This window comes from Anomaloglossus baeobatrachus, chromosome 11 (assembly GCF_048569485.1).
Source record: "Anomaloglossus baeobatrachus isolate aAnoBae1 chromosome 11, aAnoBae1.hap1, whole genome shotgun sequence".
Lineage (NCBI taxonomy): Eukaryota > Metazoa > Chordata > Amphibia > Anura > Aromobatidae > Anomaloglossus > Anomaloglossus baeobatrachus.
In genome coordinates this window covers 5,315,783-5,343,171 of record NC_134363.1, presented here as the reverse complement: position 1 = coordinate 5,343,171, position 27,389 = coordinate 5,315,783, and the positions used below count along the sequence as shown (strand labels likewise).

General features: G+C 58.6%; 1 protein-coding gene across 1 annotated transcript; it reads left to right on the top strand.

Annotated features, from left to right (window-relative positions):
* Positions 1–27,389, top strand: PHC2 (polyhomeotic homolog 2). Its single transcript, XM_075327437.1, has 7 exons — positions 1–239; positions 334–360; positions 762–870; positions 978–1,092; positions 23,313–23,481; positions 24,079–24,358; positions 26,984–27,389. The coding sequence occupies exons 1-7, from the start codon at positions 81–83 to the stop codon at positions 27,136–27,138; spliced, it is 1,014 nt and encodes a 337-aa protein (XP_075183552.1). The 5' UTR covers positions 1–80; the 3' UTR covers positions 27,139–27,389.

Here is a 27,389-nt window from a genome sequence, read left to right as displayed (position 1 = left end):
AGGTGGGATAATGTGGGGGGTCTCATGCATCTTTGTGCCCCGCAGACGCCGCTCCCCCGGACTCCTGCCCTCCACCGGACATGACATCAGGAAATGGTTCATCTCCGATTCCAGCCACTGCCACCGGCAACACCCCGCAGAACGGTGAGAGCAAACCTCCGCAGGCCGCGGTCCGGCCGCAGATCCTCACTCACGTCATCGAAGGCTTCGTGATCCAGGAGGGAGCCCAGCCGTTCCCGGTACGCGGGGCTGAACAGATGGGGGAGGGGGGGGGAGTACTGCGCAGCTTCTCCCGCCACTCACATTGACGTCAACCTCTTCTTCCATTTGCAGTCGCACCGGAGCAAAGCCGTCCGCGAGGTGGGTCCGCGCTCAGCGCCACATTCACCACACCGCCTATGTGACACTGTGCGGGGGCGGCCCCTGCACACCATCCTTATACAGGGCCAGTGGTATGTGGGGTGTCAGCAGGGACGAAGCCCCCTCCATTCACCTGCAGGGTGTATTACTAAGCTGCGCAGAGCTGAGGGCTCGTTACAATGTGTCAGATCGCAGCGCTGATCTCCACCAGTGACGGTAGGAAGCAGATCTGATCACCCCCCCAGGGTCAGACGCTCCTATCGGAGAGGCGCTGCAGCAGCTGCCCCGAGTCCGGCCATGTGGCTGTGCCGTGCAGCGTTTTGTGTCCCGCCTGCTGCTGGTCCCTGTTCACACAGCAGCCGGACGGCCGCCTCCTAACTGCAGCTGCTCTTGTGTGACAGGTGGGGCGCTCTACTCTGCTTGTGGGGTCACAGGAGAAACTGCAGACAGAGAAGGGGCCCCAGCGAGACCCCAACACCGACTCCGAGATGGAGGAAACCTTCACCACAGGTGAGCCGCTGCACACACGTGTCCCAAGAGCTGACAGTCTGGACGGCCACAGTCCGGACCCGTCCGCAGGACAGACGCACAGACTAATGTGACTTCTATTTCCCCAGTGTCCAAAGACGAAGCCAATCCCCCCAAACTGAAGTGCGAGCTCTGCGGTCGAGTGGACTTTGAGTACAAGTTTAAACGTTCCAAGCGATTCTGCTCCATGGCCTGTGCGAAACGGTGAGGACCCGAAAGTATAAATCCAGGGGGCGTATACTGTATACAGTGTATAGAAGGGGGCGTATACTGTATACAGTGTATAGGAGAAGGGGGGGGGTGTACACTGTATACGGTGTATAGGAGAAGGGGGGGGGGGGCGTATACTGTATACAGTGTATAGGAGAAGGGGGGGCGTATACTGTATACAGTGTATAGGAGAAGGGGGGGCGTATACTGTATACAGTGTATAGGAGAAGGGGGGCGTATACAGTGTATAGGAGAACGGGGGGCTGTATACTGTATACAGTGTATAGGAGAAGGGGGGGCTGTATACTGTATACGGTGTATAGGAGAAGGGGGGGGGCGTATACTGTATACAGTGTATAGGAGAAAGGGGGGCGTATAGTGTATACAGTGTATAGGAGAAGGGGGGGCCGTATACTGTATACAGTGTATAGGAGAAGGGGGGGCCGTATACTGTATACAGTGTATAGGAGAAGGGGGGGCCGTATACTGTATACAGTGTATAGGAGAAGGGGGGGGGGCGTATACTGTATACAGTGTATAGGAGAAGGGGGGGGGCCTATACTGTATACAGTGTATAGGAGAAAGGGGGGCGTATACAGTGTATAGGAGAAGGGGGGGGCGTATACAGTGTATAGGAGAAGGGGGGGCGTATACTGTATACGGTGTATAGGAGAAGGGGGGGGGCGTATACTGTATACAGTGTATAGGAGAAGGGGGGGGCGTATACTGTATACAGTGTATAGGAGAAGGGGGGGCGTATACTGTATACAGTGTATAGGAGAAGGGGGGGCGTATACTGTATACGGTGCATAGGAGAAGGGGGGCCGTATACTGTATACGGTGTATAGGAGAAGGGGGGGGGGGCTGTATACTGTATACGGTGTATAGGAGAAGGGGGGCGTATACTGTATACGGTGTATAGGAGAAGGGGGGGGCGTATACTGTATACAGTGTATAGGAGAAGGGGGGCGTATACAGTGTATAGGAGAACGGGGGGCTGTATACTGTATACGGTGTATAGGAGAAGGGGGGGGGCGTATACTGTATACAGTGTATAGGAGAAGGGGGGGGGCTGTATACGGTGTATAGAAGGACTAGGGGATGTATATCGTGTATAGGGGGGTGTATAGAAACCAGTGTACAATGCCTGGGAAAAGTATTCACACCCCGTGAACTTTTAAATGTTTTTTACATTACCGCCACAAACGTTAGTGTTTGTATTGGGATCTGTGAGGGGGGGGTGCTAAATATATAAATGTGAACGTTGTCCGGTGCATTTGTATTCAGCCCCCTGTCCAATCCCCCTAAATAAAACGAGGGATCGACTGCCCTCATAAGTGGCATTAGTCGTAGACTCCACAAATCTGCCCTTCGTGCAAGAGGGACGAGCAGAAGCCGTGGCGGGGGCACAGCGAGTGGTGGGAGAAGGGGTCCGCTCAGAGGAGACCAAGGGAGAACTGGGCGATGTGTGGAGGAAGGGCTGGGCCGGGAGACAGGGGGCAATTGCCCCCCTGGCTGCTTTCCCAGCTGTTGTATTGGGCCTGCTGCATAATGTCATTATAACACACATGGCCGCGCACAGTGAATTGCACGTGGCTGTGTCTCCTGTACTGTGATGAATTGCACGCGGCCGTGTCTCCTGTACTGTGATGAATTGCACGTGGCCGTGTCTCCTGTACTGTGATGAATTGCACGTGGCCGTGTCTCCTGTACTGTGATGAATTGCACGTGGCCGTGTCTCCTGTACTGTGGTGAATGGCACGTGGCCGTGTCTCCTGTACTGTGATGAATTGCACGCGGCTGTGTCTCCTGTACTGTGATGAATTGCACGCGGCCGTGTCTCCTGTACTGTGATGAATTGCACGTGGCCGTGTCTCCTGTACTGTGATGAATTGCACGTGGCCGTGTCTCCTGTACTGTGATGAATTGCACGCGGCCGTGTCTCCTGTACTGTGATGAATTGCACGCGGCCGTGTCTCCTGTACTTTGATGAATTGCACGCGGCCGTGTCTCCTGTACTGTGATGAATTGCACGCGGCCGTGTCTCCTGTACTGTGATGAATTGCACGTGGCCGTGTCTCCTGTACTTTGATGAATTGCACGCGGCCGTGTCTCCTGTACTGTGATGAATTGCATGCGGCCGTGTCTCCTGTACTGTGATGAATTGCATGCGGCCGTGTCTCCTGTACTGTGATGAATGGCACGCGGCCGTGTCTCCTGTACTGTGATGAATTGCATGCGGCCGTGTCTCCTGTACTGTGATGAATTGCATGCGGCCGTGTCTCCTGTACTGTGGTGAATTGCACGTGGCCGTGTCTCCTGTACTGTGATGAATGGCACGCGGCCGTGTCTCCTGTACTGTGATGAATTGCACGTGGCCGTGTCTCCTGTACTGTGATGAATTGCACGTGGCCGTGTCTCCTGTACTGTGATGAATTGCACGTGGCCGTGTCTCCTGTACTGTGATGAATTGCACGTGGCCGTGTCTCCTGTACTGTGATGAATTGCACGCGGCCGTGTCTCCTGTACTTTGATGAATTGCACGCGGCCGTGTCTCCTGTACTGTGATGAATTGCATGCGGCCGTGTCTCCTGTACTGTGATGAATTGCATGCGGCCGTGTCTCCTGTACTGTGATGAATGGCACGCGGCCGTGTCTCCTGTACTGTGATGAATTGCATGCGGCCGTGTCTCCTGTACTGTGATGAATTGCATGCGGCCGTGTCTCCTGTACTGTGGTGAATTGCACGTGGCCGTGTCTCCTGTACTGTGATGAATGGCACGCGGCCGTGTCTCCTGTACTGTGATGAATTGCACGTGGCCGTGTCTCCTGTACTGTGATGAATTGCACGTGGCCGTGTCTCCTGTACTGTGATGAATTGCACGCGGCCGTGTCTCCTGTACTGTGATGAATTGCACGTGGCCGTGTCTCCTGTACTGTGATGAATTGCACGTGGCCGTGTCTCCTGTACTGTGATGAATGGCACGTGGCCGTGTCTCCTGTACGGTGATGAATTGCACGCGGCTGTGTCTCCTGTACTGTGATGAATTGCACGTGGCCGTGTCTCCTGTACTGTGATGAATTGCACGTGGCCGTGTCTCCTGTACTGTGATGAATTGCACGTGGCCGTGTCTCCTGTACTGTGATGAATTGCACGCGGCCGTGTCTCCTGTACTGTGGTGAATGGCATGTGGCCGTGTCTCCTGTACTGTGGTGAATTGCACGCGGCCATGTCTCCTGTACTGTGGTGAATTGCACGCGGCCGTGTCTCCTGTACTGTGGTGAATTGCACGCGGCCGTGTCTCCTGTACTGTGGTGAATTGCACGTGGCCGTGTCTCCTGTACTGTGGTGAATGGCACGTGGCCGTGTCTCCTGTACTGTGGTGAATGGCACGTGGCCGTGTCTCCTGTACTGTGGTGAATAGCACGTGGCCGTGTCTCCTGTACTGTGGTGAATGGCACGTGGCCGTGTCTCCTGTACTGTGGTGAATGGCACGTGGCCGTGTCTCCTGTACTGTGGTGAATGGCACGTGGCTGTGTCTCCTGTACTGTGGTGAATTGCACGCGGCTGTGTCTCCTGTACTGTGGTGAATGGCACGTAGCCGTGTCTCCTGTACTGTGATGAATTGCACGTGGCCGTGTCTCCTGTACTGTGATGAATGGCACGTGGCCGTGTCTCCTGTACTGTGATGAATTGCACGTGGCCGTGTCTCCTGTACTGTGATGAATGGCACGTGGCCGTGTCTCCTGTACTGTGATGAATTGCACGTGGCCGTGTCTCCTGTACTGTGATGAATGGCACGTGGCCGTGTCTCCTGTACGGTGATGAATTGCACGCGGCTGTGTCTCCTGTACTGTGATGAATTGCACGTGGCCGTGTCTCCTGTACTGTGATGAATTGCACGTGGCCGTGTCTCCTGTACTGTGATGAATTGCACGTGGCCGTGTCTCCTGTACTGTGATGAATTGCACGCGGCCGTGTCTCCTGTACTGTGGTGAATTGCACGCGGCCGTGTCTCCTGTACTGTGGTGAATGGCACGCGGCCGTGTCTCCTGTACTGTGGTGAATTGCACGCGGCCGTGTCTCCTGTACTGTGGTGAATTGCACGCGGCCGTGTCTCCTGTACTGTGGTGAATTGCACGCGGCCGTGTCTCCTGTACTGTGGTGAATTGCACGTGGCCGTGTCTCCTGTACTGTGGTGAATGGCACGTGGCCGTGTCTCCTGTACTGTGGTGAATGGCACGTGGCCGTGTCTCCTGTACTGTGGTGAATGGCACGTGGCCGTGTCTCCTGTACTGTGGTGAATGGCACGTGGCTGTGTCTCCTGTACTGTGGTGAATGGCACGCGGCCGTGTCTCCTGTACTGTGGTGAATGGCACGTGGCTGTGTCTCCTGTACTGTGATGAATTGCACGTGGCCGTGTCTCCTGTACTGTGATGAATGGCACGTGGCCGTGTCTCCTGTACTGTGATGAATTGCACGTGGCCGTGTCTCCTGTACTGTGATGAATGGCACGTGGCCGTGTCTCCTGTACTGTGATGAATGGCACGTGGCCGTGTCTCCTGTACTGTGGTGAATTGCACGTGGCCGTGTCTCCTGTACTGTGGTGAATGGCACGTGGGCGTGTCTCCTGTACTGTGGTGAATGGCACGTGGCTGTGTCTCCTGTACTATGTGGCCGGGCCGGCACACTGACACATTACAGGTGCAGACATTGCTGACTGGCCGCATAGTACAGGAGACACGGATGCGTGCAGTTCAGTGCGCGGCCATATGTGTTATAATGGCGTCATGCAGCGCGCGCTGCCTCTGTGACGCCGAAGAGGAGCATTAGACAAGGGTTGTGGCTGAATCCCAGTGGATAGGAGCTGCCTGGGTAGTGGGCGTGGCCGGCTTGGTTAGTGGGCGTGGCCGGCTTGGTTAGTGGGCGTGGCTGGCTTGGTTAGTGGGCGTGGCCGGCTTGGTTAGTGGGCGTGGCTGGCTTGGTTAGTGGGCGTGGCCGGCTTGGTTAGTGGGCGTGGCCGGCTTGGTTAGTGGGTGTGACCGGCTTGGTTAGTGGGCGTGACCGGCTTGGTTAGTGGGTGTGACCGGCTTGGTTAGTGGGCGTGACCGGCTTGGTTAGTGGGCGTGGCCGGCTTGGTTAGTGGGTGTGACCGGCTTGGTTAGTGGGCGTGACCGGCTTGGTTAGTGGGCATTACAATCATGCAGGCTGTATGCTTATAGTCCGTGTTTCCGGGGTTGTGTGTGTAAGATGCCGGTGTGTGAGGCTGGTGCCCACCATCAGGGTTCAGTGTGTTGGATGCAGAGTGTTTTCGCTGCATTGTACAGCACAAGCACAGTGGATGGCATTTCTAGAAATCCTCTGCCCACTGCATGTACAGCCCACAGCGAAAACTGACCTGTGCTGCGGCTTCCCGAGCCCTGGCATGTCAGTTTATTGCTGTATAGCCACAAGTGTCTCCACAGAGAGAACAGAAGAGAGACCACAGCGGCCCGGACCCTGACTGTGGGCACCGGCCGCTGTGGCCCCGCAGGAGAGGACCATGGGCACGTAGCCTTATAGTGTATTGTGTATCTGTAAAACATATCTTTAGGGCACCACACTAAATCTATAAGGGTGAGTGTCCACCATCAGGCGTCCTCACGGTCTGGACGCAGCGTGCTTTCTCTGGTGGAGACGCTAGGCTTCTGGTCGGGAGATCGCACTGTCTGTGCCCACCATCAGGCGTCCTCACGGTCTGGACGCAGCGTGCTTTCTCTGGTGGAGACACTAGGCTTCTGGGTGGGAGATCGTGCTGTCTGTGCCCACCATCAGGCGTCCTCACGGTCTGGACGCAGCGTGCTTTCTCTGGTGGAGACACTAGGCTTCTGGGTGGGAGATCGTGCTGTCTGTGCCCACCATCAGGCGTCCTCACGGTCTGGACGCAGCGTGCTTTCTCTGGTGGAGACGCTAGTCTCCTGGGTGGGAGATCGCGCTGTCCGTGCCCACCATCAGGCGTCCTCACGGTCTGGACGCAGCGTGCTTTCTCTGGTGGAGACGCTAGTCTTCTGGGTGGGAGATCGTGCTGTCTGTGCCCACCATCAGGCGTCCTCACGGTCTGGCCGCAGCGTGCTTTCTCTGGTGGAGACGCTAGTCTTCTGGGCAGGAGATCGCACTGTCCGTGCCCACCATCAGGCGTCCTCACGGTCTGGACGCAGCGTGCTTTCTCTGGTGGAGACGCTAGTCTCCTGGGCGGGAGATCGCACTGTCTGTGCCCACCATCAGGCGTCCTCACGGTCTGGACGCAGCGTGCTTTCTCTGGTGGAGACGCTAGGCTTCTGGGCGGGAGATTGTGCTGTCTGTGCCCACCATCAGGCGTCCTCACGGTCTGGACGCAGCGTGCTTTCTCTGGTGGAGACGCTAGTCTCCTGGGTGGGAGATCGCGCTGTCCGTGCCCACCATCAGGCGTCCTCACGGTCTGGACGCAGCGTGCTTTCTCTGGTGGAGACACTAGGCTCCTGGGTGGGAGATCGCACTGTCTGTGCCCACCATCAGGCATCCTCACGGTCTGGACGCAGCGTGCTTTCTCTGGTGGAGACGCTAGTCTCCTGGGTGGGAGATCGCGCTGTCCGTGCCCACCATCAGGCGTCCTCACGGTCTGGACGCAGCGTGCTTTCTCTGGTGGAGACGCTAGGCTTCTGGGCGGGAGATTGTGCTGTCTGTGCCCACCATCAGGCGTCCTCACGGTCTGGACGCAGCGTGCTTTCTCTGGTGGAGACGCTAGGCTCCTGGGCGGGAGATCGCACTGTCTGTGCCCACCATCAGGCGTCCTCACGGTCTGGACGCAGCGTGCTTTCTCTGGTGGAGACGCTAGTCTCCTGGGTGGGAGATCGCGCTGTCCGTGCCCACCATCAGGCGTCCTCACGGTCTGGACGCAGCGTGCTTTCTCTGGTGGAGACGCTAGTCTCCTGGGTGGGAGATCGCACTGTCTGTGCCCACCATCAGGCGTCCTCACGGTCTGGACGCAGCGTGCTTTCTCTGGTGGAGACGCTAGGCTCCTGGGCGGGAGATCGCACTGTCTGTGCCCACCATCAGGCGTCCTCACGGTCTGGACGCAGCGTGCTTTCTCTGGTGGAGACGCTAGTCTCCTGGGCGGGAGATCATGCTGTCCGTGCCCACCATCAGGCGTCCTCACGGTCTGGACGCAGCGTGCTTTCTCTGGTGGAGATGCTAGGCTTCTGGGCAGGAGATCGCACTGTCTGTGCCCACCATCAGGCGTCCTCACGGTCTGGACGCAGCGTGCTTTCTCTGGTGGAGACGCTAGTCTCCTGGGCAGGAGATCGCGCTGTCCGTGCCCACCATCAGGCGTCCTCACGGTCTGGACGCAGCGTGCTTTCTCTGGTGGAGATGCTAGGCTCCTGGGCGGGAGATCGTGCTGTCCGTGCCCACCATCAGGCGTCCTCACGGTCTGGACGCAGCGTGCTTTCTCTGGTGGAGACGCTAGGCTCCTGGGCAGGAGATTGCACTGTCTGTGCCCACCATCAGGCGTCCTCACGGTCTGGACGCAGCGTGCTTTCTCTGGTGGAGACGCTAGTCTCCTGGGTGGGAGATCATGCTGTCCGTGCCCACCATCAGGCGTCCTCACGGTCTGGACGCAGTGTGCTTTCTCTGGTGGAGACGCTAGTCTCCTGGGTGGGAGATCATGCTGTCCGTGCCCACCATCAGGCGTCCTCACGGTCTGGACGCAGTGTGCTTTCTCTGGTGGAGACGCTAGACTCCTGGTCAGGAGATTGCGCTGTCTGTGCCCACCATCAGGCGTCCTCACGGTCTGGACGCAGCGTGCTTTCTCTGGTGGAGACGCTAGTCCCCTAGGTGGGAGATCGTGCTGTCCTTTCCCACCATCAGGCGTCCTCACGGTCTGGACGCAGCGTGCTTTCTCTGGTGGAGACGCTAGGCTTCTGGGCAGGAGATCGCACTGTCTGTGCCCACCATCAGGCGTCCTCACGGTCTGGACGCAGCGTGCTTTCTCTGGTGGAGGCGCTAGTCTCCTGGGCGGGAGATCGCACTGTCTGTGCCCACCATCAGGCGTCCTCACGGTCTGGACGCAGCGTGCTTTCTCTGGTGGAGACGCTAGGCTCCTGGGCGGGAGATCGCACTGTCCGTGCCCACCATCAGGCGTCCTCACGGTCTGGACGCAGCGTGCTTTCTCTGGTGGAGACGCTAGTCTCCTGGGCAGGAGATCGCACTGTCCGTGCACACCATCAGGCGTCCTCACAGTCTGGACGCAGCGTGCTTTCTCTGGTGGAGACGCTAGGCTTCTGGGCGGGAGATCGCGCTGTCTGTGCCCACCATCAGGCGTCCTCACGGTCTGGACGCAGCGTGCTTTCTCTGGTGGAGACGCTAGTCTTCTGGGTGGGAGATCGCGCTGTCTGTGCCCACCATCAGGCGTCCTCACGGTCTGGACGCAGCGTGCTTTCTCTGGTGGAGACGCTAGTCCCCTAGGTGGGAGATCGTGCTGTCCTTTCCCACCATCAGGCGTCCTCACGGTCTGGACGCAGCGTGCTTTCTCTGGTGGAGACGCTAGGCTTCTGGGCAGGAGATCGCACTGTCTGTGCCCACCATCAGGCGTCCTCACGGTCTGGACGCAGCGTGCTTTCTCTGGTGGAGGCGCTAGTCTCCTGGGCGGGAGATCGCACTGTCTGTGCCCACCATCAGGCGTCCTCACGGTCTGGACGCAGCGTGCTTTCTCTGGTGGAGACGCTAGGCTCCTGGGCGGGAGATCGCACTGTCCGTGCCCACCATCAGGCGTCCTCACGGTCTGGACGCAGCGTGCTTTCTCTGGTGGAGACGCTAGTCTCCTGGGCAGGAGATCGCACTGTCCGTGCACACCATCAGGCGTCCTCACAGTCTGGACGCAGCGTGCTTTCTCTGGTGGAGACGCTAGGCTTCTGGGCGGGAGATCGCGCTGTCTGTGCCCACCATCAGGCGTCCTCACGGTCTGGACGCAGCGTGCTTTCTCTGGTGGAGACGCTAGTCTTCTGGGTGGGAGATCGCGCTGTCCGTGCCCACCATCAGGCGTCCTCACGGTCTGGACGCAGCGTGCTTTCTCTGGTGGAGACGCTAGTCTCCTGGGCGGGAGATCGCACTGTCTGTGCCCACCATCAGGCGTCCTCACGGTCTGGACGCAGTGTGCTTTCTCTGGTGGAGACGCTAGTCTCCTGGGTGGGAGATCATGCTGTCCGTGCCCACCATCAGGCGTCCTCACGGTCTGGACGCAGTGTGCTTTCTCTGGTGGAGACGCTAGACTCCTGGTCAGGAGATTGCGCTGTCTGTGCCCACCATCAGGCGTCCTCACGGTCTGGACGCAGCGTGCTTTCTCTGGTGGAGACGCTAGTCCCCTAGGTGGGAGATCGTGCTGTCCTTTCCCACCATCAGGCGTCCTCACGGTCTGGACGCAGCGTGCTTTCTCTGGTGGAGACGCTAGGCTTCTGGGCAGGAGATCGCACTGTCTGTGCCCACCATCAGGCGTCCTCACGGTCTGGACGCAGCGTGCTTTCTCTGGTGGAGGCGCTAGTCTCCTGGGCGGGAGATCGCACTGTCTGTGCCCACCATCAGGCGTCCTCACGGTCTGGACGCAGCGTGCTTTCTCTGGTGGAGACGCTAGGCTCCTGGGCGGGAGATCGCACTGTCCGTGCCCACCATCAGGCGTCCTCACGGTCTGGACGCAGCGTGCTTTCTCTGGTGGAGACGCTAGTCTCCTGGGCAGGAGATCGCACTGTCCGTGCACACCATCAGGCGTCCTCACAGTCTGGACGCAGCGTGCTTTCTCTGGTGGAGACGCTAGGCTTCTGGGCGGGAGATCGCGCTGTCTGTGCCCACCATCAGGCGTCCTCACGGTCTGGACGCAGCGTGCTTTCTCTGGTGGAGACGCTAGGCTCCTGGGCAGGAGATCGCGCTGTCTGTGCCCACCATCAGGTGTCCTCACGGTCTGGACGCAGCGTGCTTTCTCTGGTGGAGATGCTAGTCTTCTGGGCAGGAGATCGCACTGTCCGTGCCCACCATCAGGCATCCTCACGGTCTGGACGCAGCGTGCTTTCTCTGGTGGAGACGCTAGTCTTCTGGTCGGGAGATCGCACTGTCTGTGCCCACCATCAGGCGTCCTCACGGTCTGGACGCAGCGTGCTTTCTCTGGTGGAGACGCTAGGCTCCTGGGCGGGAGATCGCACTGTCTGTGCCCACCATCAGGCGTCCTCACGGTCTGGACGCAGCGTGCTTTCTCTGGTGGAGACGCTAGGCTCCTGGGCAGGAGATCGCGCTGTCTGTGCCCACCATCAGGCGTCCTCACGGTCTGGATGCAGCGTGCTTTCTCTTGTGGAGACGCTAGTCTCCTGGGCAGGAGATCGCACTGTCTGTGCCCACCATCAGGCGTCCTCACGGTCTGGACACAGCGTGCTTTCTCTGGTGGAGACGCTGGGCTTCTGGGCGGGAGATCGCGCTGTCTGTGCCCACCATCAGGCGTCCTCACGGTCTGGACGCAGCGTGCTTTCTCTGGTGGAGACGCTAGGCTCCTGGGCAGGAGATCGCACTGTCCGTGCCCACCATCAGGCATCCTCACGGTCTGGCCGCAGCGTGCTTTCTCTGGTGGAGACGCTAGGCTCCTGGGCGGGAGATCGCGCTGTCTGTGCCCACCATCAGGCGTCCTCACGGTCTGGACGCAGCGTGCTTTCTCTGGTGGAGACGCTAGGCTCCTGGGCGGGAGATCGCACTGTCCGTGCCCACCATCAGGCGTCCTCACGGTCTGGACACAGCGTGCTTTCTCTTGTGGAGATGCTAGGCTCCTGGGTGGGAGATCGCACTGTCCGTGCCCACCATCAGGCGTCCTCACGGTCTGGACGCAGCGTGCTTTCTCTGGTGGAGACGCTAGGCTCCTGGGTGGGAGATCGTGCTGTCTGTGCCCACCATCAGGCGTCCTCACGGTCTGGACGCAGCGTGCTTTCTCTGGTGGAGACGCTAGGCTCCTGCGTGGGAGATCGCACTGTCTGTGCCCACCATCAGGCGTCCTCACGGTCTGGACGCAGCGTGCTTTCTCTGGTGGAGACGCTAGTCTCCTGGGCAGGAGATCGCACTGTCTGTGCCCACCATCAGGCGTCCTCACGGTCTGGACGCAGCGTGCTTTCTCTGGTGGAGACGCTAGTCTCCTGGGCAGGAGATCGCACTGTCCGTGCCCGCCATCAGGCGTCCTCACGGTCTGGACGCAGCGTGCTTTCTCTGGTGGAGACGCTAGTCTCCTGGGCAGGAGATCGCACTGTCCGTGCCCACCATCAGGCGTCCTCACGGTCTGGACACAGCGGGCTTTCTCTTGTGGAGACGCTAGTCTCCTGGGCAGGAGATCGCACTGTCCGTGCCCACCATCAGGCGTCCTCACGGTCTGGACGCAGCGTGCTTTCTCTGGTGGAGACGCTAGGCTCCTGGGCGGGAGATCGCACTGTCCGTGCCCACCATCAGGTGTCCTCACGGTCTGGACGCAGCGTGCTTTCTCTGGTGGAGATGCTAGTCTTCTGGGCAGGAGATCGCACTGTCCGTGCCCACCATCAGGCATCCTCACGGTCTGGACGCAGCATGCTTTCTCTGGTGGAGACACTAGGCTCCTGGGCAGGAGATCGCACTGTCCGTGCCCACCATCAGGCGTCCTCACGGTCTGGACGCAGCGTGCTTTCTCTGGTGGAGACGCTAGTCTCCTGGGCAGGAGATCGCACTGTCCGTGCCCACCATCAGGCGTCCTCACGGTCTGGACGCAGCGTGCTTTCTCTGGTGGAGACGCTAGACTCCTGGGTGGGAGATCGCGCTGTCTGTGCCCACCATCAGGCATCCTCACGGTCTGGCCGCAGTGTGCGTCCTCACGGTCTGGACGCAGCGTGCTTTCTCTGGTGGAGATGCTAGGCTCCTGGGCGGGAGATCGCACTGTCTGTGCCCACCATCAGGTGTCCTCACGGTCTGGACGCAGCGTGCTTTCTCTGGTGGAGATGCTAGGCTCCTGGGCGGGAGATCGCACTGTCTGTGCCCACCATCAGGTGTCCTCACGGTCTGGACGCAGCGTGCTTTCTCTGGTGGAGATGCTAGGCTCCTGGGCAGGAGATCGCACTGTCCGTGCCCACCATCAGGCGTCCTCACGGTCTGGACGCAGCGTGCTTTCTCTGGTGGAGACGCTAGTCTTCTGGGTGGGAGATCGCGCTGTCTGTGCCCACCATCAGGTGTCCTCACGGTCTGGACGCAGCGTGCTTTCTCTGGTGGAGACGCTAGGCTTCTGGGTGGGAGATCGCACTGTCTGTGCCCACCATCAGGCGTCCTCACGGTCTGGATGCAGCGTGCTTTCTCTGGTGGAGACGCTAGTCTCCTGGGCAGGAGATCGCACTGTCTGTGCCCACCATCAGGTGTCCTCACGGTCTGGACGCAGCGTGCTTTCTCTGGTGGAGACGCTAGGCTCCTGGGCAGGAGATCGCACTGTCTGTGCCCACCATCAGGCGTCCTCACGGTCTGGACGCAGCGTGCTTTCTCTGGTGGAGACGCTAGGCTCCTGGGTGGGAGATCGCACTGTCCGTGCCCACCATCAGGCGTCCTCACGGTCTGGACGCAGCGTGCTTTCTCTGGTGGAGACGCTAGGCTCCTGGGTGGGAGATCGCACTGTCTGTGCCCACCATCAGGCGTCCTCACGGTCTGGACGCAGCGTGCTTTCTCTGGTGGAGACGCTAGGCTCCTGGGCGGGAGATCGCACTGTCTGTACCCACCATCAGGCGTCCTCACGGTCTGGCCGCAGCGTGCTTTCTCTGGTGGAGACACTAGGCTCCTGGGTGGGAGATCGCGCTGTCCGTGCCCACCATCAGGCGTCCTCACGGTCTGGACGCAGCGTGCTTTCTCTGGTGGAGATGCTAGTCTCCTGGGTGGGAGATCGCACTGTCTGTACCCACCATCAGGCGTCCTCACGGTCTGGACGCAGCGTGCTTTCTCTGGTGGAGACGCTAGGCTCCTGGGTGGGAGATCGCACTGTCTGTGCCCACCATCAGGTGTCCTCACGGTCTGGACGCAGCGTGCTTTCTCTGGTGGAGACGCTAGGCTCCTGGGCAGGAGATCGCGCTGTCTGTGCCCACCATCAGGCGTCCTCACGTTCTGGATGCAGCGTGCTTTCTCTGGTGGAGATGCTAGTCTCCTGGGTGGGAGATCGCGCTGTCCGTGCCCACCATCAGGCGTCCTCACGGTCTGGACGCAGCGTGCTTTCTCTGGTGGAGACGCTAGGCTCCTGGGTGGGAGATCGCACTGTCTGTGCCCACCATCAGGCGTCCTCACGGTCTGGACGCAGCGTGCTTTCTCTGGTGGAGACGCTAGGCTCCTGGGCGGGAGATCGCACTGTCTGTGCCCACCATCAGGTGTCCTCACGGTCTGGACGCAGCGTGCTTTCTCTGGTGGAGACGCTAGGCTCCTGGGCGGGAGATCGCACTGTCTGTGCCCACCATCAGGTGTCCTCACGGTCTGGACGCAGCGTGCTTTCTCTGGTGGAGACGCTAGTCTCCTGGGCGGGAGATCGCGCTGTCTGTGCCCACCATCAGGCGTCCTCACGGTCTGGACGCAGCGTGCTTTCTCTGGTGGAGATGCTAGGCTCCTGGGCGGGAGATCGCACTGTCTGTGCCCACCATCAGGTGTCCTCACGGTCTGGACGCAGCGTGCTTTCTCTGGTGGAGACGCTAGGCTCCTGGGCAGGAGATCGCACTGTCTGTGCCCACCATCAGGCGTCCTCACGGTCTGGACGCAGCGTGCTTTCTCTGGTGGAGACGCTAGGCTCCTGGGCAGGAGATCGCGCTGTCTGTGCCCACCATCAGGCGTCCTCACGGTCTGGACGCAGCGTGCTTTCTCTGGTGGAGACGCTAGGCTCCTGGGCAGGAGATCGCACTGTCTGTGCCCACCATCAGGCGTCCTCACGGTCTGGACGCAGCGTGCTTTCTCTGGTGGAGACGCTAGGCTTCTGGGTGGGAGATCGCACTGTCTGTGCCCACCATCAGGCGTCCTCACGGTCTGGACGCAGCGTGCTTTCTCTGGTGGAGATGCTAGTCTCCTGGGTGGGAGATCGCGCTGTCTGTGCCCACCATCAGGCGTCCTCACGGTCTGGACGCAGCGTGCTTTCTCTGGTGGAGATGCTAGGCTCCTGGGCAGGAGATCGCACTGTCCGTGCCCACCATCAGGCGTCTGGACGCAGCGTGCTTTCTCTGGTGGAGACGCTAGTCTTCTGGGTGGGAGATCGCACTGTCTGTGCCCACCATCAGGCGTCCTCACGGTCTGGACGCAGCGTGCTTTCTCTGGTGGAGACACTAGTCTCCTGGGCGGGAGATCGCGCTGTCTGTGCCCACCATCAGGCGTCCTCACGGTCTGGACGCAGCGTGCTTTCTCTGGTGGAGACACTAGTCTCCTGGGCAGGAGATCGCGCTGTCTGTGCCCACCATCAGGCGTCCTCACAGTCTGGACACAGCGTGCTTTCTCTGGTGGAGATGCTAGGCTCCTGGGCAGGAGATCGCACTGTCTGTGCCCACCATCAGGCGTCCTCACGGTCTGGATGCAGCGTGCTTTCTCTGGTGGAGACGCTAGTCTCCTGGGCAGGAGATCGCACTGTCTGTGCCCACCATCAGGCGTCCTCACGGTCTGGACGCAGCGTGCTTTCTCTGGTGGAGACACTAGTCTCCTGGGCGGGAGATCGCACTGTCTGTGCCCACCATCAGGCGTCTGGACGCAGCGTGCTTTCTCTGGTGGAGACGCTAGTCTTCTGGGTGGGAGATCGCACTGTCTGTGCCCACCATCAGGCGTCCTCACGGTCTGGACGCAGCGTGCTTTCTCTGGTGGAGATGCTAGGCTCCTGGGCAGGAGATCGCACTGTCTGTGCACACCATCAGGCGTCCTCACGGTCTGGCCGCAGCGTGCTTTCTCTGGTGGAGACGCTAGTCTCCTGGGTGGGAGATCGCACTGTCTGTGCACACCATCAGGCGTCCTCACGGTCTGGACGCAGCGTGCTTTCTCTGGTGGAGACGCTAGGCTCCTGGGCGGGAGATCGCACTGTCTGTGCCCACCATCAGGCGTCCTCACGGTCTGGACGCAGCGTGCTTTCTCTGGTGGAGACACTAGTCTCCTGGGCAGGAGATCGCGCTGTCTGTGCCCACCATCAGGCGTCCTCACGGTCTGGACGCAGCGTGCTTTCTCTGGTGGAGATGCTAGGCTCCTGGGCGGGAGATCGCGCTGTCCGTGCCCACCATCAGGCGTCCTCACGGTCTGGCCGCAGCGTGCTTTCTCTGGTGGAGATGCTAGTCTCCTGGGCGGGAGATCGCACTGTCCGTGCCCACCATCAGGCGTCCTCACGGTCTGGACGCAGCGTGCTTTCTCTGGTGGAGACGCTAGTCTCCTGGGCAGGAGATCGCACTGTCCGTGCCCACCATCAGGTGTCCTCACGGTCTGGACGCAGCGTGCTTTCTCTGGTGGAGATGCTAGGCTCCTGGGCAGGAGATTGCGCTGTCTGTGCACACCATCAGGCGTCCTCACGGTCTGGACGCAGCGTGCTTTCTCTGGTGGAGACGCTAGTCCCCTGGGTGGGAGATCGCGCTGTCTGTGCCCACCATCAGGCGTCCTCACGGTCTGGACGCAGCGTGCTTTCTCTGGTGGAGACGCTAGTCTTCTGGGCAGGAGATCGCACTGTCCGTGCCCACCATCAGGCGTCCTCACGGTCTTGACGCAGCGTGCTTTCTCTGGTGGAGACGCTAGTCTTCTGGGCGGGAGATCGCACTGTCTGTGCCCACCATCAGGTGTCCTCTCGGTCTGGACGCAGCGTGCTTTCTCTGGTGGAGACGCTGGGCTTCTGGGCGGGAGATCGCACTGTCCGTGCCCACCATCAGGCGTCCTCACGGTCTGGACGCAGCGTGCTATCTCTGGTGGAGACGCTGGGCTTCTGGGCAGGAGATCGCACTGTCTGTGCCCACCATCAGGCGTCCTCACGGTCTGGATGCAGCGTGCTTTCTCTGGTGGAGACGCTAGTCTCCTGGGCAGGAGATCGCACTGTCCGTGCACACCATCAGGCGTCCTCACGGTCTGGACGCAGCGTGCTTTCTCTGGTGGAGACGCTAGTCTCCTGGGCAGGAGATCGCACTGTCTGTGCCCACCATCAGGCGTCCTCACGGTCTGGACGCAGCGTGCTTTCTCTGGTGGAGACGCTAGGCTCCTGGGCAGGAGATCGCACTGTCTGTGCCCACCATCAGGCGTCCTCACGGTCTGGACGCAGCGTGCTTTCTCTGGTGGAGATGCTAGTCTCTTGGGCGGGAGATCGTGCTGTCTGTGCCCACCATCAGGCGTCCTCACGGTCTGGACGCAGCGTGCTTTCTCTGGTGGAGACGCTAGTCTCCTGGGCGGGAGATCGCGCTGTCTGTGCCCACCATCAGGCGTCCTCACGGTCTGGACGCAGCGTGCTTTCTCTGGTGGAGACGCTAGGCTTCTGGGCGGGAGATCGCACTGTCTGTGCCCACCATCAGACGTCCTCACGGTCTGGACGCAGCGTGCTTTCTCTGGTGGAGACGCTAGTCTTCTGGGCAGGAGATCGCACTGTCTATGCCCACCATCAGGCGTCCTCACGGTCTGGACGCAGCGTGCTTTCTCTGGTGGAGATGCTAGGCTCCTGGGCGGGAGATCGCGCTGTCCGTGCCCACCATCAGGCGTCCTCACGGTCTGGCCGCAGCGTGCTTTCTCTGGTGGAGATGCTAGTCTCCTGGGCGGGAGATCGCACTGTCCGTGCCCACCATCAGGCGTCCTCACGGTCTGGACGCAGCGTGCTTTCTCTGGTGGAGACGCTAGTCTCCTGGGCAGGAGATCGCACTGTCCGTGCCCACCATCAGGTGTCCTCACGGTCTGGACGCAGCGTGCTTTCTCTGGTGGAGATGCTAGGCTCCTGGGCAGGAGATTGCGCTGTCTGTGCCCACCATCAGGCGTCCTCACGGTCTGGACGCAGCGTGCTTTCTCTGGTGGAGACGCTAGTCCCCTGGGTGGGAGATCGCGCTGTCTGTGCCCACCATCAGGCGTCCTCACGGTCTGGACGCAGCGTGCTTTCTCTGGTGGAGACGCTAGTCTCCTGGGCAGGAGATCGCACTGTCTGTGCCCACCATCAGGCGTCCTCACTGTCTGGACGCAGCGTGCTTTCTCTGGTGGAGACGCTAGTCTTCTGGGCAGGAGATCGCACTGTCCGTGCCCACCATCAGGCGTCCTCACGGTCTTGACGCAGCGTGCTTTCTCTGGTGGAGACGCTAGTCTTCTGGGCGGGAGATCGCACTGTCTGTGCCCACCATCAGGCGTCCTCTCGGTCTGGACGCAGCGTGCTTTCTCTGGTGGAGACGCTAGTCTTCTGGGCGGGAGATCGCACTGTCTGTGCCCACCATCAGGCGTCCTCTCGGTCTGGACGCAGCGTGCTTTCTCTGGTGGAGACGCTGGGCTTCTGGGCGGGAGATCGCACTGTCCGTGCCCACCATCAGGCGTCCTCACGGTCTGGACGCAGCGTGCTATCTCTGGTGGAGACGCTGGGCTTCTGGGCAGGAGATCGCACTGTCTGTGCCCACCATCAGGCGTCCTCACGGTCTGGATGAAGCGTGCTTTCTCTGGTGGAGACGCTAGTCTCCTGGGCAGGAGATCGCACTGTCCGTGCACACCAGCAGGCGTCCTCACGGTCTGGACGCAGCGTGCTTTCTCTGGTGGAGACGCTAGTCTCCTGGGCGGGAGATCGCGCTGTCTGTGCCCACCATCAGGCGTCCTCACGGTCTGGACGCAGCGTGCTTTCTCTGGTGGAGACGCTAGGCTTCTGGGCGGGAGATCGCACTGTCTGTGCCCACCATCAGACGTCCTCACGGTCTGGACGCAGCGTGCTTTCTCTGGTGGAGATGCTAGGCTCCTGGGCAGGAGATCATGCTGTCCGTGCCCACCATCAGGCGTCCTCTCGGTCTGGACGCAGCGTGCTTTCTCTGGTGGAGACGCTAGTCTCCTGGGCAGGAGATCGCGCTGTCTGTGCCCACCATCAGGCGTCCTCACGGTCTGGACGCAGCGTGCTTTCTCTGGTGGAGACGCTAGTCTCCTGGGCGGGAGATCGCGCTGTCTGTGCCCACCATCAGGCGTCCTCACGGTCTGGACGCAGCGTGCTTTCTCTGGTGGAGACACTAGGCTCCTGGGCGGGAGATCGCACTGTCTGTGCCCACCATTAGGCGTCCTCACGGTCTGGACGCAGCGTGCTTTCTCTGGTGGAGACGCTAGTCTTCTGGGCAGGAGATCGCACTGTCTGTGCACACCATCAGGCGTCCTCACGGTCTGGACGCAGCGTGCTTTCTCTGGTGGAGACGCTAGGCTCCTGGGCAGGAGATTGCGCTGTCTGTGCCCACCATCAGGCGTCCTCACGGTCTGGACGCAGCGTGCTTTCTCTGGTGGAGACGCTAGGCTCCTGGGTGGGAGATCGCACTGTCTGTGCCCACCATCAGGCGTCCTCACGGTCTGGACGCAGCGTGCTTTCTCTGGTGGAGACGCTAGGCTCCTGGGCAGGAGATCACACTGTCCGTGCCCACCATCAGGCGTCCTCACGGTCTGGACGCAGCGTGCTTTCTCTGGTGGAGACGCTAGTCTCCTGGGTGGGAGATCGCACTGTCCGTGCCCACCATCAGGCGTCCTCACGGTCTGGACGCAGCGTGCTTTCTCTGGTGGAGACACTAGGCTCCTGGGTGGGAGATCGCACTGTCTGTGCCCACCATCAGGCGTCCTCACGGTCTGGACGCAGCGTGCTTTCTCTGGTGGAGACGCTAGACTCCTGGGTGGGAGATCGCGCTGTCCGTGCCCACCATCAGGCGTCCTCACGGTCTGGACACAGCGTGCTATCTCTGGTGGAGACGCTAGTCTTCTGGGCAGGAGATCGCACTGTCTGTGCACACCATCAGGCGTCCTCACGGTCTGGACGCAGCGTGCTTTCTCTGGTGGAGACGCTAGGCTCCTGGGTGGGAGATCGCACTGTCTGTGCCCACCATCAGGCGTCCTCATGGTCTGGATGCAGCGTGCTTTCTCTGGTGGAGACGCTAGTCTCCTGGGTGGGAGATCGCACTGTCTGTGCCCACCATCAGGCGTCCTCACGGTCTGGACGCAGCGTGCTTTCTCTGGTGGAGACGCTAGTCTTCTGGGCAGGAGATCGCGCTGCCCGTGCCCACCATCAGGCGTCCTCTCAGTCTGGACGCAGTGTACTTTCTCTGGTGGAGACGCTAGTCTCCTGGGCGGGAGATCGCGCTGTCCGTGCCCACCATCAGGCGTCCTCACGGTCTGGACGCAGCGTGCTTTCTCTGGTGGAGACGCTAGGCTCGTGGGCGAGAGATCGCGCTGTCCGTGCCCACCATCAGGCGTCCTCACGGTCTGGACGCAGCGTGCTTTCTCTGGTGGAGACGCTAGTCTTCTGGGCGGGAGATTGTGCTGTCTCTGCCCACCATCAGGCGTCCTCACGGTCTGGACGCAGTGTACTTTCTCTGGTGGAGACGCTAGTCTCCTGGGCAGGAGATCGCGTTGTCCGTGCCCACCATCAGGCGTCCTCACGGTCTGGACGCAGCGTGCTTTCTCTGGTGGAGACGCTAGTCCCCTAGGTGGGAGATCGTGCTGTCCTTTCCCACCATCAGGCGTCCTCACGGTCTGGACACAGCGTGCTTTCTCTGGTGGAGGCGCTAGTCTCCTGGGCAGGAGATCGTGCTGTCCTTTCCCACCATCAGGCGTCCTCACGGTCTGGACGCAGCGTGCTTTCTCTGGTGGAGGCGCTAGTCTCCTGGGCAGGAGATCGTGCTGTCCTTTCCCACCATCAGGCGTCCTCATGGTCTGGACGCAGCGTGCTTTCTCTGGTGGAGACGCTAGGCTCCTGGGTGGGAGATCGCACTGTCTGTGCCCACCATCAGGCGTCCTCACGGTCTGGACGCAGCGTGCTTTCTCTGGTGGAGGCGCTAGTCTCCTGGGCAGGAGATCGTGCTGTCCTTTCCCACCATCAGGCGTCCTCATGGTCTGGACGCTGCGTGTTTTCTCTGGTGGAGATGCTAGTCTTCTGGGCGGGAGATCGCACTGTCTGTGCCCACCATCGGGCGTCCTCACGGTCTGGATGCAGTGTACTTTCTCTGGTGGAGACGCTAGGCTCCTGGGCAGGAGATCGCACTGTCCGTGCCCACCATCAGGCGTCCTCACGGTCTGGATGCAGTGTGCTTTCTCTGGTGGAGACGCTAGGCTCCTGGGTGGGAGATCGTGCTGTCTGTGCCCACCATCAGGCGTCCTCATGGTCTGGACGCTGCGTGTTTTCTCTGGTGGAGACGCTAGTCTTCTGGGCGGGAGATCGCACTGTCTGTGCCCACCATCGGGCGTCCTCACGGTCTGGACGCAGCGTGCTTTCTCTGGTGGAGACGCTAGGCTCCTGGGCGGGAGATCGTACTGTCCGTGCCCACCATCAGGCGTCCTCACGGTCTGGATGCAGTGTGCTGGTGGAGACGCTAGTCTTCTGGGCAGGAGATCATGCTGTCCTTGCCCACCATCAGGCGTCCTCATGGTCTGGACGCAGCGTGCTTTCTCTGGTGGAGACGCTAGTCTTCTGGGCAGGAGATCGCACTGTCGGTGCCCACCATCAGGCGTCTTCATGGTCTGGATGCTATATAGCTATATAGCAAGCTCACTTCTGCTGCTGTATCTCTGTAGTAAGCTTGGTTCTGCTCCCATATCTCTGTAGTAAGCTCGGTTCTGCTCCCATATCTCTGTAGTAAGCTCGGTTCTGCTCCCATATCTCTGTAGTAAGCTCGGTTCTGCTCCCATATCTCTGTAGTAAGCTCGGTTCTGCTCCCATATCTCTGTAGTAAGCTCGTTTCTGCTCCCATATCTCTATAGTAAGCTCGGTTCTGCTCCCATATCTCTGTAGTAAGCTCGGTTCTGCTCCCATATCTCTGTAGTAAGCTCGGTTCTGCTCCCATATCTCTGTAGTAAGCTCGTTTCTGCTCCCATATCTCTGTAGTAAGCTCGGTTCTGCTCCCATATCTCTGTAGTAAGCTCGGTTCTGCTCCCATATCTCTGTAGTAAGCTCGGTTCTGCTCCCATATCTCTGTAGTAAGCTCGGTTCTGCTCCCATATCTCTGTAGTAAGCTCGGTTCTGCTCCCATATCTCTGTAGTAAGCTTGGTTCTGCTCCCATATCTGTGTAGTAAGCTCGGTTCTGCTCCCATATCTCTGTAGTAAGCTCGGTTCTGCTCCCATATCTCTGTAGTAAGCTCGGTTCTGCTCCCATATCTCTGTAGTAAGCTCGTTTCTGCTCCCTTATCTCTGTAGTAAGCTCGGTTCTGCTCCCATATCTCTGTAGTAAGCTCGTTTCTGCTCCCATATCTCTGTAGTAAGCTCGGTTCTGCTCCCATATCTCTGTAGTAAGCTCGGTTCTGCTCCCATATCTCTGTAGTAAGCTCGGTTCTGCTCCCATATCTCTGTAGTAAGCTCGTTTCTGCTCCCATATCTCTGTAGTAAGCTTGGTTCTGCTCCCATATCTCTGTAGTAAGCTCGGTTCTGCTCCCATATCTGTGTAGTAAGCTCGGTTCTGCTCCCATATCTGTGTAGTAAGCTCGGTTCTGCTCCCATATCTCTGTAGTAAGCTCGGTTCTGCTCCCTTTTCTCTGTAATAAGCTCCTTGCAGTTCCCATATCTATGTAGTTATCTTATTCTGTTGCAGTATCTATGTAAGCAGTAAGCGCGGTTCTGTTCCCATATACCAGCCTGTTCATAAAGCCTGTTACCACTGCTGCTTTAATGCAGAGGATAGAGATAAACAGACCAAAGGTGGGCCGATGCAACTAGAAAGACACTGCCTTATGATTTGCCCCCCAGGCTAAAATGTGCCAGCCAGCCCGTGTGGAGGAAACTAACCCTACACATCCCCCCCCTGAGACCACTATCCCCACAGTCACACATGGTGGAGGCTTTACTTCAGCATGGGCAAGCTGGTGCAGACACCTCTCCCCCCTGAAGAGGGGGGCTGAACACAATTTCTTCTCATCCTCTTCTGATTTCTATATAAAAAAAAAAGGTGGAAAAGTTCACTGGGTATGATTACTTTTTCAAGACGCTGTATAGTATAGGAGGGTAGAGGTGTGTGCTGTATGTGGGGTCTCCTAGGATAACACTGTATGTATCTCCTGCAGGTATAACGTGGGCTGCACGAAGCGCGTCGGCCTCTTCCATCCGGACCGCTCAAAGATCCAGAAGCCGGCAGGAGTGAAGCCCCCACGCCGAAAATCACGGAAGAGGAACCTGCAGAGTCCCAGCGCCGAGAGCGCCACGCCGCTACAGTGTGCGGTGCCCATGACCGCAGTAAGGGGGAGATGCCATTCTGGGCTCGTGGGGGGTGTAGTAAGAATCGGAGGGGGGTTCTGTGCTCGGGGGTGGGGGGGGCAGTAAGGGGGAGACGCCATTCTGGGCTCATGGGGGGGGGGGAGTGTAGTAAGAATTGTGGGGGGTTGTGGGCTCAGTGGGGTGGTGTAGATTTAGAAGGGGCTTTTTTGGACTCTGTGGGATGTTGTAGTCTCAGGGGAGCTTTTCTGGGCTCGGTGAAGTGTTGTATTCTCGGGCTTTTCTGGGCATGGTGGGGGTGGTGTAGATTTAGGCGGGGCTTTTCTGGGCTCGTGGGTGGTGTGTTGTAGTCTCGGAGGCTTTTTTTGGGCTCATGGGGGGGTGTTGTAGTTTCAGTGGGGCTTTTCTGGGCTCGTGGGGGGGGTGTTGTAGTCTCAGGGGGGCTTTTCTAGGCTTGTTGTGGTCTTGGTGGGGGGTGGTGTGGGCTCGGTGGGTGGTGATGTTGTAGTCTCGGTGGCTTTTCTGGGCACAGAGGGGCTTTTCTGGACTTATCAGGGGTTCACCCTTGTGGGGGGTTTTCGGGCCGGGCACCTGCTGAGGTCCGCTTTCTTCTTACAGATGTCGGAGCCCATCACCCCCATCAGTGTGACGCCTCGAACTACAACTTCCAACCTCAAACACAACAACAGCCAAGAGGATTCCAGCCGCTGCTCCGACCACTCCAGCTATGAGGAGCCCCTATCCCCCGTGTCCGCCATCTCGTCGCTGTCCCGCCATCGTCACAGTGTGCGGGGTCTGGCGCTGACTGATTTGCAGGGCGGGGTCCACAACTTCTTACCGAGAGATCCCATTAAGTGGAATGTGGAAGATGTCTACGAGTTTATCCGGTCCTTGCCAGGTGTGTGGTTTGTGCCCGGCTCTGACCCAGCGGTGGTCGGTGCTATCCAGCAATAGACCATGACCGTTGGTTATTTTATAACGCCGTCCGGTCCCATGTTTCCTCTTAAGGCTCTCTGTGCACTAGAAAAAGGATTTTTCTTAAGAAATTTGAGTGAAGGATTAGCGCCCCTGCGTTAAAAAAACGCACTGTTTTGCTGCATTTTTTTTGCAGGTTGGTTCCTGTGTTTTTTAATGCTTTAACAGCAATAAATAATATAGATAATAGATAGATAAATAGATTGATAATGGACAGATGGATAGATAATGAATAGATAGAAAGATGGATAGCTAAATTTAAAAAAAAAAAAAATGATGTGGGGTCTCCCCTAGCTTTTATAGCCAGCTAGGGTAAAGCAGACGACTGCAGCCTGCAGACCACAGCTGGCAGCTTTACCTTAGCTGGTAATCCAAAACAGAGGGCACCCCACGCTGTTATTTTACATTAAATAAATAATTTAAAACAAACAACGTGGGGTCCCCCCCAAATTGGATCACCAGCCAAGGTAAAGTGGACAGCTGTGGTCTGGTATTCTCAGACTAGGGAGGTCCACCGTTATTGGACACTTCCCAGCCTAAAAATAGCAGGCCACAGCTGCCCCAGAAGTGGCGCATCCATTACACGTGCCATTCCTGGTGCTTCGCCCCAACTCATCCCGTTGCCCTGGTGTGGTGGAAAACTGGGTAATAAATGGGGTTGATACCAGATGTGTAATGTCATCTGGCATCAGGCCCTGGGATCAGTGATGTCACGCGTCTATCAGATACCTGACATCACTAAGCCAGTCAGTAAGAAATAAAAAATAGACAACAAAAAAAGTTTTCTTTGAAAAAACACTCCCTCTTTCACCATTTAATTGAAAAGAACAATCAAATCTAGGTCCGGCATAATCCAATAAGGTGGTCCCACGACGATCTATACCATAGTCACTGTCCCAGTCAATGAAGAACAGAATGTTCCCCATTGGCTGGGAGAGCAATGTAGTGACCTGAGCGAACATCATGAGGTCAGCCCAGGTCACTGCAGGGGATGCCGAGCGCTGCCATCAGGAGGTTAGATGAGAGCATTACCTGCGGTGACAATCTCCTGCTCTCGTGACGTCAGCCCTGTCACTGACTTCCATTGTGCGCCGCGTTCACAGCGAAGAATCGCGGGAGACCATGACGTCACCGCTAGTGACAGTCTCAGGCTGCCCGCGAGACGTGACGTGAGAACGTGACGGGCAATGGAAGTCAGTGACAAGCGCTGACATCAGGAGTGTAGGAGATTGTCACAGCAAGTAATGATCTCATCTAACCTCCTGACAGCAGCGCTCGTCATCCCCGCGGCTGCCCGCACTGCAGTGTGAGAAGCTGCTGATACTGCAGGCAGACACTGACACACTGCGGTGCGGGCAGCTGCGGGGCCGGAGCGGGACACAGACTGCACGGGCACCTGGAGGTCACATGGAAGTGCTTCTGTGCGGCGTCCAGGGATTGAGTGTAATGTGTGTGTTTACTCTCCGCTTCCTCTCATAATGACATCACTTCCTGCAAAACGCAGGCAGCGATGAACATTATGTCCGAAAAACGTGAAATAACGCAGGAAAACGCAATGAAACGCACATAACTTGCTACCTGCGTTATTCCCGGCGGGATTTCATGATTACAGTCGATGGAGTGAGTAACGCAGTTCGCTGCAGAAAAGAAGTGACTGCTCATTCCGCAGTGTGTGCACAGCTAATTTTTTTTGCCATAGGTTTTGCTGGGAAATGTCTGCAGAAAGGTTACAAGAATTTCCCAAGAAATTTCTGCAGCAAAAACGGACCAAAAACGCAGTGTGGGAACATAGCCTTTCTCTCCGGCGGTTGGCTCAATCCAGGGCCGTTCCTTCTGCTGCGGGATGGCAGCTGCTGTTGGGTTTTCTGACCACTAGTAGGCGATGTGGGCGCTCAGGAGGTGATTGCAGAAATTTCTGCAGCTCCAGCCAGAAAAAAAATCCGTTTTTGTTGCATTTTTTTATGAATATTTTTTTTTTTTCCCCATTATTTCTGGGGTGGAAAAACGCTGAAAGAACGGACGCCGCAGATTATGTTCTGCGCCAAGTAATAAACACAAAGCGTCAGGATCCGCAGTGACTTTGCTGCATCAGGATAGATGTGACAACTGCACCCAAAAACGCATAGAAAATGCAGTGTGTGCACGTGGCCTTCATCTGGGTCACATGTGGTGGGTTTTGGTGCAGATTCGTCACAAAACCTGGAGGGTTTCCTGATACTAGCCAAGTGAATGAGAATCCTGACGTCTCGTGCTGGAGAATCTGCACGTGTCTTCTGCCAATACATGGCAGACATTTGTATACACATAGCCCGGGCCGGTGTCGTGACCGTCCAAACCCAGCACAGGCGCTCGGCACCATGGAGGCCCGTCCTTTACATACAGCCTGCCGGTTCTCCTCTGACAGCTCAGGCTTCATCGAGTGTAGAGGCCTGAACCACTGAGCGCCTGTGCTGTCTGGTTCCGTTCTCGCCATCCGGCTGTCTCCATGTATGATCGGGCAGCTCCACGGTGACAACCTCCCAACTCCATGTCCTTCTTCTCTATGCAGGGTGTCAGGAGATCTCTGAGGAGTTTCGTGTGCAGGAGATTGACGGCCAGGCCCTGCTGCTGCTCAAGGAGGACCATCTAATGAGCACCATGAACATTAAGCTGGGGCCAGCGCTGAAGCTGTACGCCCGGATCAGCATGCTGAAGGACTCCTAGCCGCCACTGCCCGTTGTGCTCCGGACTGAGGCCACGTCTGCAGGGATACGATCGGGGGACGTGCACAATTCACAGCTCCTGACTGAGGCCACGTCTGCAGGGCTACGATCGGGGGACGTGTGCGATTCACAGCTCCTGACTGAGGCCACGTCTGCAGGGCTACGATCGGGGGACGTGCACAATTCACAGCTAACTGAGGCCACGTCTGCAGGGCTACGATCGGGGGACGTGCGCGATTCACAGCTCCTGAC

What these genes read in the sequence shown, in the direction of transcription:
- PHC2 (XM_075327437.1), top strand. Translation starts at nt 81, where the DNA reads ATGACATCAGGAAATGGTTCATCTCCGATTCCAGCCACTGCCACCGGC. An exon ending in GGAGCAAAGCCGTCCGCGAG is followed by an intron (nt 361 to 761) that starts GTGGGTCCGCGC and finishes CTTGTGTGACAG; the next exon opens with GTGGGGCGCTCTACTCTGCT. An exon ending in TCCATGGCCTGTGCGAAACG is followed by an intron (nt 1,093 to 23,312) that starts GTGAGGACCCGA and finishes TATCTCCTGCAG; the next exon opens with GTATAACGTGGGCTGCACGA.